The 13612-nt window shown below is 38.2% G+C and overlaps 1 protein-coding gene across 1 annotated transcript in view; it reads left to right on the forward strand.

The window, feature by feature from the left end:
• zdhhc13 (zinc finger DHHC-type palmitoyltransferase 13) overlaps nucleotides 1-13612 on the forward strand; it is a 60569-nt gene that overhangs the window by 38042 nt on the left and 8915 nt on the right. Inside the window, exons 15-16 of the mRNA XM_034159481.1 lie at nucleotides 77-234; nucleotides 9241-9338. Of these exons, the coding sequence (XP_034015372.1) occupies nucleotides 77-234; nucleotides 9241-9338 (256 nt within the window). The remainder of the gene's footprint in view (nucleotides 1-76; nucleotides 235-9240; nucleotides 9339-13612) is intronic.

The raw sequence follows: 13612 nt of genomic DNA on the forward strand, positions 1-13612 counted from the left end.
GCTCCATTGTTTATTACGAGTGCATTGGTCGGCACCTTTGCTGCTTGTTGCTGACTTTTCCTTGTTATGGTTTCAGACTGGCTGAGGCACTGTGCAGTGAACTATGAGGAGCAGGGACTGGGGGGTTTTGTTGCTGCCCTGATCAGCTGCTCTCCCTGGGTGCTCAGCGTCTTTGTGTTGGCCTTCTATCACACCTGCTGGTCTGTTGTGACGCTGCTGCTGCAGCTCTACCAGGTGACTGCTTGTCCCACTTCCTGTGTAGATGTGCTCCCATTATCATCATCAGTGTTAAACTTTTCTAGAGGCATAACGATGCACTAAGCTACACGATGTGATCGCTGTTCACACTAATTGTGCAGAAAGTAAACTGAATATTTTTAACTTTAAAGAAACTGATTATTCTGAAGTATAAATTGTAATACTTGATGTTATCTGTGCAAATTTTATACAACCCCAATTCCAATGAAGTTGGGACGTTGTATAAAATGTAAATAAAAACAGAAGGCAATGATTTGCAAATGTTTTCACACAGTTGTTCACAAAGTGGTGATCCTCACCCCATCTTTGCTTGTGAACAGCTGAGCCTTTTGGGGATGCTCCTTTTTATATCCAATCATGACACTCACTTGTTAACAATTAACCTGTTCACCTGTGGAATGTTCCAAACAGGTGTTCTTTGAGCATTCATCAACTTTCCTAGTCTTTTGTTGCCCCCTCCCAACTTTTTTGAAACGTGTTGCAGGCATCCATTTCAAAATGAGCAAATATTTGCACAAAAACAAAAGTCTATCAGTTTGAACATTAAATATCTTGTCTTTGTGGTGTATTCAATTGAATATAGGTTGAAGAGGATTTTCAAATCATTGTATTCTGTTTTTATTTACATTTCACACAACGTCCCAACTTCTTTGGAACTGGGGTTATAAATTCTTAGTGATTTTATATCAAGAGGTCAGTACTTTTCATAGTGGTAGGATGCTAATTTTAAAGTATATGGTTCAATACAGGCCTTGCGACCTCCTTGCAGCCACTGACTTCAGCAGGTGATTTCATTGATTTACATCCCTTTGAGCAGGTGGGATGAGTTCATCAGTGAAATCACCTGCTGGAGTCATTGGCTGCAAAGAAAACCTGCACCCTCTCGGCCCTTTCTGGAATAATTTGGACACCACTGAGCTAATTCAAAGTGCCGTGCTCCACAACGTTGCATATGTCCACACATGACATTAGTGTCATCTTCCTCAATGTGGGTGTTCCTCTTGAAACCGGTCTACTTTTTGAAGGTCTTGGAATCAGACAATTGAAGATGTCTGCTTATACTCTGAAAAGATGAAGTCATCCATTTAGGTGTTATGATCATCTTGGAGGATGTAGTTGTTGAGCTCTCTGCAGTTTTAGTTAAACACTAAAAATAACCTCAACTGCATTTCTGGGTTTACTGTAGATCTGGTATCGGTAGCGACACATATGTAGTGGCAGCACGGTGGATTAGTGGTTAGTACTGTTGCCTCACAGCAAGAAGGTCATTGGGTGGATTCCCGCCTGTGGCCTTTGTGTTCTCTCTGTGTTTGTGTGGGTTCCTTCTGGCTGCTCCAGCTTCCTCCCACATCCAAAAACATGCAGGTTAGGTGAATTAGAAACTTTGAATTGTTGGTGCTGTGCGTGCGGGTGTGAATGTTTATTTATATTTGGACCTGCTACAGTCTGGTGTCCTGTCCAGGGTGAACCCCAACTCACACCCTGTGGCTGCTGGGATAGGCTCCAGCCTCCAGTGACCATTGATTGGAGTAAGTAGTTGACGATGAGTGAGTGAGGTATCAGTAGCACACCTGTTATTGACCTTCAAAATAAGGTTCCACATCTTAAAATTGTGTAGTATCTTGATGAAGGCATTCTTGCATGTTATAATTAATTAAATACCAAATTTCTATGAGACCCATTTCTTGTGGAACTGTAAGTCTATACTGGATGTTTAATTTGATTTGATTTAAGCTTTATTTAGCCAGGTAAGTTATTAACCCTAGGAGGTCGACAAGGTTGAATACGACCTCAGACAGTATGCGTTACATTTTTGCGTGTATGTTTTGGTCCGTAGAAGCTATCAGCTTACGTTTTTTGCAGAATAAAGTTGAGATTTCAAGCTTTCAGTGCATGTCTCTAGTTTCCAGTTTGACCCTCCCCAACCTGTGTTTCTAAAGCTCTGAAAATGCCTGTCCAATGGCAGCATGCGCCTTACGCATGTGAGCTGTAGTTCTCCAGTCAGAGCGCAAAATACTCATGACAAAGGTTGTTTGTGAACAATGATCTGCTTCGACTCTGTACGCTTGTAGTCACTCGGCTGACACTTTTTACAGCTATAAATGCGATCAAATCATGAAAATAACAAGCCTATATCAAAGTATATTGTGCGCAATTATGCATGTGCACTGCACAAACAATAGATATACTACAGAATGGCACAAACACAATACGGTGACAGTAATGACGTCACGAACCAGAAACGGCTCTGGACTCGGTTGCTGTGATTAAAATAAGGAAGCATCTCCATGCGCCCCAGTGTCTTTACGCACAGACCTGCGCACAACCATCTGATATACTTTTTCTGGGAAGAAGCAAGAATAGCAAAGAAAACTTTCACTGTCCAGGAAGCTTTTCAGCAGATTTTTGACGACAGTGATGTTGAGTCGGGCTCATCGGGTGAGGAGAGTTTTTACACCGACGAGGAGCTGGACTATCTCGTGCGTTTGGATCCAGTTGAGGAGTGAGTATCCAAGTTATTCTACGTAATAAGTGCAGTAAAAGTATTATCTGTAGTAAATTGTGATAAACAGCAGTGCATTATGTCATTTTGAGTGTACGTTTTTTTAAATATATTGGAGAATATGCAGTTTTCCTCTGCTCAGCAGTGTAAACAATATGAACATGTGCGTCTATGCATTTATGTGAATAGACGCACACCTCTCTGCAGCTTCTCTCCCCCTGCCATCCCCTCATTACCCCATCCCCGTAGAGACGGTGCCTGCTCCCAGACTACCAATAACCAGCAAAAATCTATTTAAGCATAAAAATTCAAAAAGAAAAAAATAATATAGCACCTTCAACTGCACCACAGACTAAAACAGTTAAATGTGGTCTATTAAACATTAGGTCTCTCTCTTCTAAGTCCCTGTTAGTAAATGATATAATAATTGATCAACATATTGATTTATTCTGCCTTACAGAAACCTGGTTACAGCAGGATGATTGTTAGTTTAAATGAGTCAACACCCCCGAGTCACACTAACTGCCAGAACGCTCGTAGCACGGGCCGGGGCGGAGGATTAGCAGCAATCTTCCATTCCAGCTTATTAATTAATCAAAAACCCAGACAGAGCTTTAATTCATTTGAAAGCTTGACTCTTAGTCTTGTCCATCCAAATTGGAAGTCCCAAAAACCAGTTTTATTTGTTATCTATCGTCCTCCTGGTCGTTACTGTGAGTTTCTCTGTGAATTTTCAGAACTTTTGTCTGACTTAGTGCTTAGCTCAGATAAGATAATTATAGTGGGCGATTTTAACATCCACATAGATGCTGAGAATGACAGCCTCAACACTGCATTTAATCTATTATTAGACTCAATTGGCTTTGCTCAAAATGTAAATGAGTCCACCCACCACTTTAATCATATCTTAGATCATGTTCTGACTTATGGTATGGAAATAGAAGACTTAACAGTATTCCCTGGAAACTCCCTTCTGTCTGATCATTTCTTAATAACATTTACATTTACTCTGATGGACTACCCAGCAGTGGGGAATAAGTTTCATTACACTAGAAGTCTTTCAGAAAGCGCTGTAACTAGGTTTAAGGATATGTTTCCTTCTTTATGTTCCCTAATGCCATATACCAACACAGTGCAGAGTAGCTACCTAAACTCTGTAAGTGAGATAGAGTATCTCGTCAATAGTTTTACATCCTCATTGAAGACAACTTTGGATGCTGTAGCTCCTCTGAAAAAGAGAGCTTTAAATCAGAAGTGCCTGACTCCGTGGTATAACTCACAAACTCACAGCTTAAAGCAGATAACCCGTAAGTTGGAGAGGAAATGGCGTCTCACTAATTTAGAAGATCTTCACTTAGCCTGGAAAAAGAGTCTGTTGCTCTATAAAAAAGCCCTCCGTAAAGCTAGGACATCTTACTACTCATCACTAATTGAAGAAAATAAGAACAACTCCAGGTTTCTTTTCAGCACTGTAGCCAGGCTGACAGAGTCAGAGCTCTATTGAGCCGAGTATTCCTTTAACTTTAACTAGTAATGACTTCATGACTTTCTTTGCTAATAAAATTTTAACTATTAGAGAAAAAATTACTCATAACCATCCCAAAGACGTATCGTTATCTTTGGCTGCTTTCAGTGATGCCGGTATTTGGTTAGACTCTTTCTCTCAGATTGTTCTGTCTGAGTTATTTTCATTAGTTACTTCATCCAAACCATCAACATGTCTATTAGACCCCATTCCTACCAGGCTGCTCAAGGAAGCCCTACCATTATTTAATGCTTCGATCTTAAATATGATCAATCTATCTTTATTAGTTGGCTATGTACCACAGGCTTTTAAGGTGGCAGTAATTAAACCATTACTTAAAAAGCCATCACTTGACCCAGCTATCTTAACTAATTATAGGCCAATCTCCAACCTTCCTTTTCTCTCAAAAATTCTTGAAAGGGTAGTTGTTAAACAGCTAACTGATCATCTGCAGAGGAATGGTCTATTTGAAGAGTTTCAGTCAGGTTTTAGAATTCATCATAGTACAGAAACAGCATTAGTGAAGGTTACAAATGATCTTCTTATGGCCTCAGACAGTGGACTCATCTCTGTGCTTGTTCTGTTAGACCTCAGTGCTGCTTTTGATACTATTGACCATAAAATTTTATTTCAGAGATTAGAGCATGCTATAGGTATTAAAGGCACTGCGCTGCGGTGGTTTGAATCATATTTATCTAATAGATTACAATTTGTTCATGTAAATGGGGAATCTTCTTCACAGACTAAGGTTAATTATGGAGTTCCACAAGGTTCTGTGCTAGGACCAATTTTATTCACTTTATACATGCTTCCCTTAGGCAGTATTATTAGACAGCATTGCTTAAATTTTCATTGTTACGCAGATGATACCCAGCTTTATCTATCCATGAAGCCAGAGGACACACACCAATTAGCTAAACTGCAGGATTGTCTTACAGACATAAGGACATGGATGACCTCTAATTTCCTGCTTTTAAACTCAGATAAAACTGAAGTTATTGTACTTGGCCCCACAAATCTTAGAAACATGGTGTCTAACCAGATCCTTACTCTGGATGGCATTACCCTGACCTCTAGTAATACTGCGAGAAATCTTGGAGTCATTTTTGATCAGGATATGTCATTCAAAGCGCATATTAAACGAATATGTAAGACTTCTTTTTTGCATTTACGCAATATGTCTAAAATTAGAAAGGTCTTGTCTCAGAGTGATGCTGAAAAACTAATTCATGCATTTATTTCCTCTAGGCTGGACTATTGTAATTCATTATTATCAGGTTGTCCTAAAAGTTCCCTGAAAAGCCTTCAGTTAATTCAAAATGCTGCAGCTAGAGTACTGACAGGGACTAGAAGGAGAGAGCATATCTCACCCATATTGGCCTCTCTTCATTGGCTTCCTGTTAATTCTAGAATAGAATTTAAAATTCTTCTTCTTACTTATAAGGTTTTGAATAATCAGGTCCCTTCTTATCTTAGGGACCTCATAGTACCATATCACCCCAATAGAGCGCTTCGCTCTCAGACTGCAGGCTTACTTGTAGTTCCTAGGGTTTGTAAGAGTAGAATGGGAGGCAGAGCCTTCAGCTTTCAGGCTCCTCTCCTGTGGAACCAGCTCCCAATTCGGATCAGGGAGACAGACACCCTCTCTACTTTTAAGATTAGGCTTAAAACTTTCCTTTTTGCTAAGCTTATAGTTAGGGCTGGATCGGGTGACCCTGAACCATCCCTTAGTTATGCTGCTATAGACTTAGACTGCTGGGGGGTTCCCATAATGCATTGAGTGTTTCTTTCTCTTTTTGCTCTGTATGCACCACTCTGCATTTAATCATTAGTGATTGATCTCTGCTCCCCTCCACAGCATGTCTTTTTCCCGGTTCTCTCCCTCAGCCCCAACCAGTCCCAGCAGAAGACTGCCCCTCCCTGAGCCTGGTTCTGCTGGAGGTTTCTTCCTGTTAAAAGGGAGTTTTTCCTTCCCACTGTTGCCAAGTGCTTGCTCACAGGGGGTCGTTTTGACCGTTGGGGTTTTTCCGTAATTATTGTATGGCTTTGCCTTACAATATAAAGCGCCTTGGGTCAACTGTTTGTTGTGATTTGGCGCTATATAAATAAAATTGATTTGATTTGATTTGACTATGTGAAACTCACATTTTAGTGATTCTACACTAGTATGCACATGTATGTGTACTGACTGTAAAAGCTAAGATTATAGTTTTACTTTGGGAGTTTACTTGGAGCTCCTTTGTTCCTGTCTGTCCCACTTTTTCACACCTTTGGCCTGTGGGGATGGGGGTACTTAGTTGTGGCCCCTGGGGGATGAAGTCAATTTTGCTGACTTGTCTTTGTGAATTACAGTGTAAATGCTATCTTATTATAATAATAGTATAATGACAGGTATTACAAGATACACACAGTAACTTATCTCTCTCTTGTTTTAGTGATGAGCCTCAAGAATCTCCACCTTCATCTCCTGTCCAGCCTGAAGAATCCCCTACCCAAGTGTTTTCTGTGTGATGTTCCTCTGTGCCTGGTGGCTGATAGGAACTGTTTTTTTTTGTTGTTGTTTTTTTGTACCACCACACCTAATCTGTCAGGATGAGTGACTTTTTTATTTATTGAAAAAAAAAAAAATTTTTTTTTTTTACTTAGAAATTCAAAATTTTGCACATTGGTCAAGTAGACTTCCAAGATCATATTTCAGCTGTGACTTTGCTTATTCATTGGTGTTTAGTGTTTTTCCATTAAAAAATTGTAAGATTTATTTTTCGCCTAAATTTTTCCTTTGCATTTCTTGTTCTGTACCTCTCCTCTGTTCTCTAACTTCATGCAAATAGAACAAAGTGTGTATATTATGAAAATTTAGCTTGTCCTTAAAAAAGGGTATATACTTGATTGTGGCTCATAAGGTGTTGTTATAACGGCATAATAAAATAAAAAGTCCAGGTGGGAGAAATGGCCAAAAAAGGCCTTAGACCCAGAAGGGTTAAGAAAAAAAAAATTCTCATTTACAGTAACGACCTGGTGGATGTTAATGTTTGCCTTTGTTAATGAAGTTTGAAAAACGCTGACACAATAAACAAGACACAACACATTTTATGTGCTCCCTGTGTTGGTGGTTTTGCTTGATTTTAGTTTGTTCTGTTTACTCTGTGTCCTGCATGTTCAGTATATTATGAGTTGGTTTTTGTTTTTTCCAAGGTAAGATCTCTCTGTGTGTGTGTGTGTGTGTGTGTGTGTGTGTGTGTGTGTGTGTGTGTGTGTGTGTGTGTGTGTGTGTGTGTGTGTGTGTGTGTGTGTGTGTGTGTCTCATCAGTAACTAAATTGACTGTAAACTAACTTCTTTGACTGGTGCAGCGGACATACAGTATGGCGGATTTGAGAACTCCTGTCATGACCGCCCTGTTCAGTGTCTTTCTTTCCTCCCTTCGCTAATTTTTCAAAAAAGGATTTCCTGCAAAAAAAAGCAACGATCAAAGGTGTGTGTGGAGCGTTTGTAGACCTGACTGTAGCAGTTTAAAGGTGGCTCGGTTTGTATTTTTGCAGTGACACCTCACTGTTCATGGACCTGGTATTTAGTTTTTTTTTTTTTGTTTTGTTTTTTTTTTTATGAATGTTGGCATCTCAGAATACCCAAAAATGTACTCTACACCTTTTAAAATAAAACCATCGTCTGCAGGGAAATGCAGCTGTGTGGCAAATTCAATCAATCAATTCAATCAATTTTTTTATATAGTGCCAAATCACAACAAACAGTTGCCCCAAGGCGCTTTATATTGTAAGGCAAGGCCATACAATAATTATGTAAAACCCCAACGGTCAGAACGACCCCCTGTGAGCAAGCACTTGGCTACAGTGGGAAGGAAAAACTCCCTTTTAACAGGAAGAAACCTCCAGCAGAACCAGGCTCAGGGAGGGGCAGTCTTCTGCTGGGACTGGTTGGGGCTGAGGGAGAGAACCAGGAAAAAGACATGCTGTGGAGGGGAGCAGAGATCGATCACTAATGATTAAATGCAGAGTGGTGCATACAGAGCAAAAAGAGAAAGAAACAGTGCATCATGGGAACCCACCAGCAGTCTACGTCTATAGCAGCATAACTAAGGGATGGTTCAGGGTCACCTGATCCAGCCCTAACTATAAGCTTTAGCAAAAAGGAAAGTTTTAAGCCTAATCTTAAAAGTAGAGAGGGTGTCTGTCTCCCTGATCTGAATTGGGAGCTGGTTCCACAGGAGAGGAGCCTGAAAGCTGAAGGCTCTGCCTCCCATTCTACTCTTACAAACCCCTAGGAACTACAAGTAAGCCTGCAGTCTGAGAGCGAAGCGCTCTATTGGGGTGATATGGTACTACGAGGTCCCTAAGATAAGATGGGACCTGATTATTCAAAACCTTATAAGTAAGAAGAAGAATTTTAAATTCTATTCTAGAATTAACAGGAAGCCAATGAAGAGAGGCCAATATGGGTGAGATATGCTCTCTCCTTCTAGTCCCCGTCAGTACTCTAGCTGCAGCATTTTGAATTAACTGAAGGCTTTTTAGGGAACTTTTAGGACAACCTGATAATAATGAATTACAATAGTCCAGCCTAGAGGAAATAAATGCATGAATTAGTTTTTCAGCATCACTCTGAGACAAGACCTTTCTGATTTTAGAGATATTGCGTAAATGCAAAAAAGCAGTCCTACATATTTGTTTAATATGCGCTTTGAATGACATATCCTGATCAAAAATGACTCCAAGATTTCTCACAGTATTACTAGAGGTCAGGGTAATGCCATCCAGAGTAAGGATCTGGTTAGACACCATGTTTCTAAGATTTAAATTATCAACAGTGTGTGACGTGGCTTTTAATCTGAGCTCATCCTGTCACGAAATATGACCTAATTGTTCTTATTCAGTCTTCTAAAGTTTTTCAGACTTCTTGATTGTTGTGTTGGTTGTAATTGTTGGTTTCTGTGTGCAGATTGCGTTCCTGGGGTTGACCTCTGCAGAGAGAGTGAGCCTGACACACCATCACAGGAAGCAACGACAAACCGCTTCCCTCCGACAGAATCCCTACAAGTGAGTTTGAAATCATAGCTCATATCTTCTTCTTTTGAGGAAATGGATGTGAAAGCTTGTGCTGCAAGTTTTGAAATATAAAAAAAATCACAGCATGTAATAAATCATACAGCGGCTGTGAACGGTCACAAACTTTGGGCTTTTGAGTTTGTTTTGTGACATCAAATCCAAAGTAAAAAAAAAAAAAAATCAAGCATTATTTATGTAAATAATAATTTTAAAACTGTTGAATGTGAAACTGAAAAAATTCTCCTAAGATCAGTGTTTGTACACCTCAGCAATTTGTGTATATTGAGAACTAGTAACGACCTTGACATTGTCAGTCTTTATCAGCTTTTAACACCTGGGTTCATGTTTCCCACCAACAAGCTGACTACAGTATATTTTATGTGCATTTTTGTTTTTAAACAAATTTTTCCCAAAACAGCTCATTAGAGCAAACGTGTCTGTGCACGCGCACACACACGTTTGCTGTTACAGCTTCATGTGGTGAGCTGTCCATGGTGCTGATCAGATCTGAATTCATACGGATGACACATTTAATTCATTCATTTTTTTTTAACAACAAAAAAAAAAAACTACAAATGAAATTTTTTTTTTTTTTTTTTTTTTTTTAATGGTGCCTTCTTTCTGCAGTACAAAAAACAAATGTCTGTAACTTGTGAATAACATCCTCAAAAGAGCAGAGTGCTGTTTGGATAAGCTTAAAAATGTACAAAAAATAAAATCAATCTGTCTGACACTTTCTACCTGGATAAGACTGGTATTCTAAACCACTGTGAGGTCTCATTCACATAATGAATCTCCCCAAAGGACAATTAAGTTTCAGGCTGGTCAAACATTTCTGCCATAGAAATAGAAGTTTTGTGAACAGCAGCAGAAGCAACAAAAAGAATCACTTTTTTAAGCCACGGTGACTGTTTAAGAAGATAAACAATCCTTTGGAGATGTTTGAGCTGCAGTAACAGCAAGGGCAGACCAATTAATGAAGTTAAAATGAAATGGATCATATGTGAAATAAAAATAAAAGAAGGGAAAAAAACTGGTCTGGACAAGCAAATTATATCAGAACCATGGAGGTGTCGGTGTTGAGTTTTGATGATTTGGTTGAACCTTATACTCCTCTGTGATGAACATTTATTATTCCATGAACCTTAAATGGTTTCATGTTCGTGAAGTCTACAGCATGCTGGAAAAACTATTACTAAAGAAGTGTCTCCAAATGGAGTTCATGGAGTAACTATTAATCTGATATGCTTATTCTTTACAGCTTATTGTTCCATTCAGTGTGTCCGACCTTTTCTATTTGGTTGACTGTATTTTGTTAGCAGTTTTACGTTTCCACGGCAAGGTCGTGTGCGTACATATGGCCAGAGGAGTGCATGAATGTCACACATTCTAGAAACTATCGTACATGAGTTGATAATTGAGACTTCTCGTCGTGAACTGGTGGGTCACTAATTACATTTAGTAGCTGGGTTTTAGTTACAGATTTGCTCAAAAGCTAAGATATTATTTTCAAAATGTCAATTTAAAAAAAAAAAACAAATACAGCATTTCTGAGTGATGTTATGCAACTACTGAGTTTTGTCCTCTCAGAATAACTGTCATTCCAGTAATCATAATGGATTTTTCGCATCACATTAAAAAAACCCATCTTATGAGCACAAGTTTTAAAGTTTTTTTCAAAATGTGTATTCTCAAATCACATCTTCAGATTATGTAGTTTGTAAGGTAATTACCTCCACCAAGGAGGTTATGTTTTCGGTCACGTTTGTGTGTTTGTCTGTCTGTCAGCAGGATAACGCAAAAGGTTTTGAACGGATTTTGATGAGATTTTGTGGAGTGGTTGGAAATGACAAGAGGAACAAGTGATTAAATTTTAGTGGTGATTCGGATCACGATGCTAACGCGTTAGCATGTCTATTGCGTTTTCAATGTTAAAAGTTAGCATTAAGCAGTTGCAGCTGTCATCACGTTCGGGTGCATTTGTTTTCAAATTGTAATATTTCTTAAATTAATTTTTGTTTATATATTAATAATCTAATGATTATTATATACAATTTTAGAGAAAGAGACAAAAAGAAATAGATCACTGTGCCAAGGAGGGAATCTATTTAGGGTCAGTGACCCTATGGCCTTGTTTAGATTAGTGTTTCATATATGTTAAAAAATTAATATATTTGCAGTTTAGTTGAATAATAAATTGAATTTTGTCTTACTTGTTTTTGTCTATAAGCACATGCAATATCAATATCAGTGCTCAGATGACAGTAGCTTCTGGGAAAGGTGCAAGTTGCAATAAACTGTGGTGCCAAGCACTAAGGATACATGCTATCCAGTCACAGCAGATGAAACTTTTTTACTACTGAGCAAACATCATTGTTAGACTTTTTTAGGTTCAATGATTCCACGGCGTGTAGCTGTTATGGCGTCAGTGACCCCATGGCCTTGGCGGAGTTTGCACTCTGAGTGCTTCTAGTTCTTATTATTTTGTAAAGTAGTTCTTATTTTGCAACGTTTTGAAATTTGATACTCTGACCCCCTGAATAGGCTCCAATTGATGAGGAAACATGCTGTGTATAATTTTGTTTGTATGAATAATTTTTTTTCCAAACATATTTTATTAGTTTTTTCAGTGCAATAGTATATAGTACCAAAAAAAAAGCTTTTACAAATCTTCAGTATTGCACATTTTACAAATATAACTTAATAAGAAAGCAAGAAAGAAAAAGAAAAAAGAAAAGGAAAATAAACTCGGGCCTTCCATGAACAAAGCTTCTTTCTGAATGGAAAGTATGCGATTAAATCAACACAATACTTACTGAAACTGTTTAATGTATTTCAATTGGTCACATCATCAGAAAAGTTCAAGTCCTTAACAAAATCTATAAATGGTCTCCAAATCTGTTCAAATATGTGTTGTTTTGATTTTCGAATATATGTTATTCTTTCCAAAGGTAAACTGGATAATATTTGTTTTAACCACTGAGAGATGACTGGTCCTTTTAACATTTTTCCAATTCAAAGCTATACACCTTTTGGCAATCAGCATACTAAAATCAATAAAGGTACATTCTGCTTGACTGAATTTATGGTTATCTGGGTATAAAGCCATTATTAACATTTTGGGATCCAACAAAATCTGCCTTCCAGTTATCATTTCCATTATTCTTTTTACTTCAACCCAAAAGCCCTTTATTTGACCGCATTCCCACATACAATGTATCAACGTTCCTTTTGAGTCACATTTTCTACATATGTCTGGTATATTTCTATTGTACCTGTTCAATATCACTGGTGTTGTATAAGTGCGCATGAGCCATTTAAATTGCAAAATTCTTAGATGACTGCTGATTGACATTGTATGAACTTTACTGCATGCTCTTTCCCAGTTCAGTTCGCTAATATTAGTAAATAGGTCTTCACTCCAGGGATTCAATTTCTTTCTGGAATTATCTGTTGCATTACTCAACAAAAGAGTGTAGAATTCTGAAATGATACCCTTCCTTGAAATATTTTTTAGAAGCATCTTTTCAATTTGTGTATGGGGGATCTTATTAACATTGCCTTGGTTGGTCTTCACAAAACTTCTTAATTGTAAAAATTTGAAAGTGTTTTTTCTCCAAATTGAATTTCAGTTGTAGTTCCCCAAAGGACATAAAAACATCTGACTTTGGTGGATACATGTTACTTATTGTTTTTAATCCCTTTGATGCCCATATTTTGAAAGTGCCATCTGCCCTTCCTGGAGTGAAGAGCTGATTTCCCCAAATTGGGCTAAACTGTGAGAAGACGCTTGTCTCTTTCAAATATTTTCTGACTGCCATCCAGGTTCTCACCGTGTTTTTCAGAATTGGATTTTTTTATTGTTTAAGTTTTTTTTTTTTTTTTTTTTTTTTTTTTTTGCTGTATTGGAATATAGAAACAGAGGTAGTGGCAATTTTAAATTTTGTGATTCCATCTCTACCCAGTGTGGTTTCTCCTTTTCTGAGAAATAAAACGCCAGCAAGCACAGCTGTGTGGCCCAGTAGTACAATAGGAAGTTTGGGCTTTTAACCCCCTGTAATCAAATGGTAGGTAAAGCAAAGACAGACAGATTTTTGGTTTACCATTGTTCCAAATAAAATTTACTGTAGTTTTTTTTTATCCACTTAAACAAATTTGGAGGAGGAGGTAAGGGAATATTTTGAAATAGATACAGCAGCTTTGGTAGCATAATCATTTTTAGGACATTTACTCTTCCTATCACCGATATAGGTAACTTCACCCAC

The sequence above is a fragment of the Thalassophryne amazonica genome, chromosome 2 (assembly GCF_902500255.1).
Source record: "Thalassophryne amazonica chromosome 2, fThaAma1.1, whole genome shotgun sequence".
NCBI lineage: Eukaryota > Metazoa > Chordata > Actinopteri > Batrachoidiformes > Batrachoididae > Thalassophryne > Thalassophryne amazonica.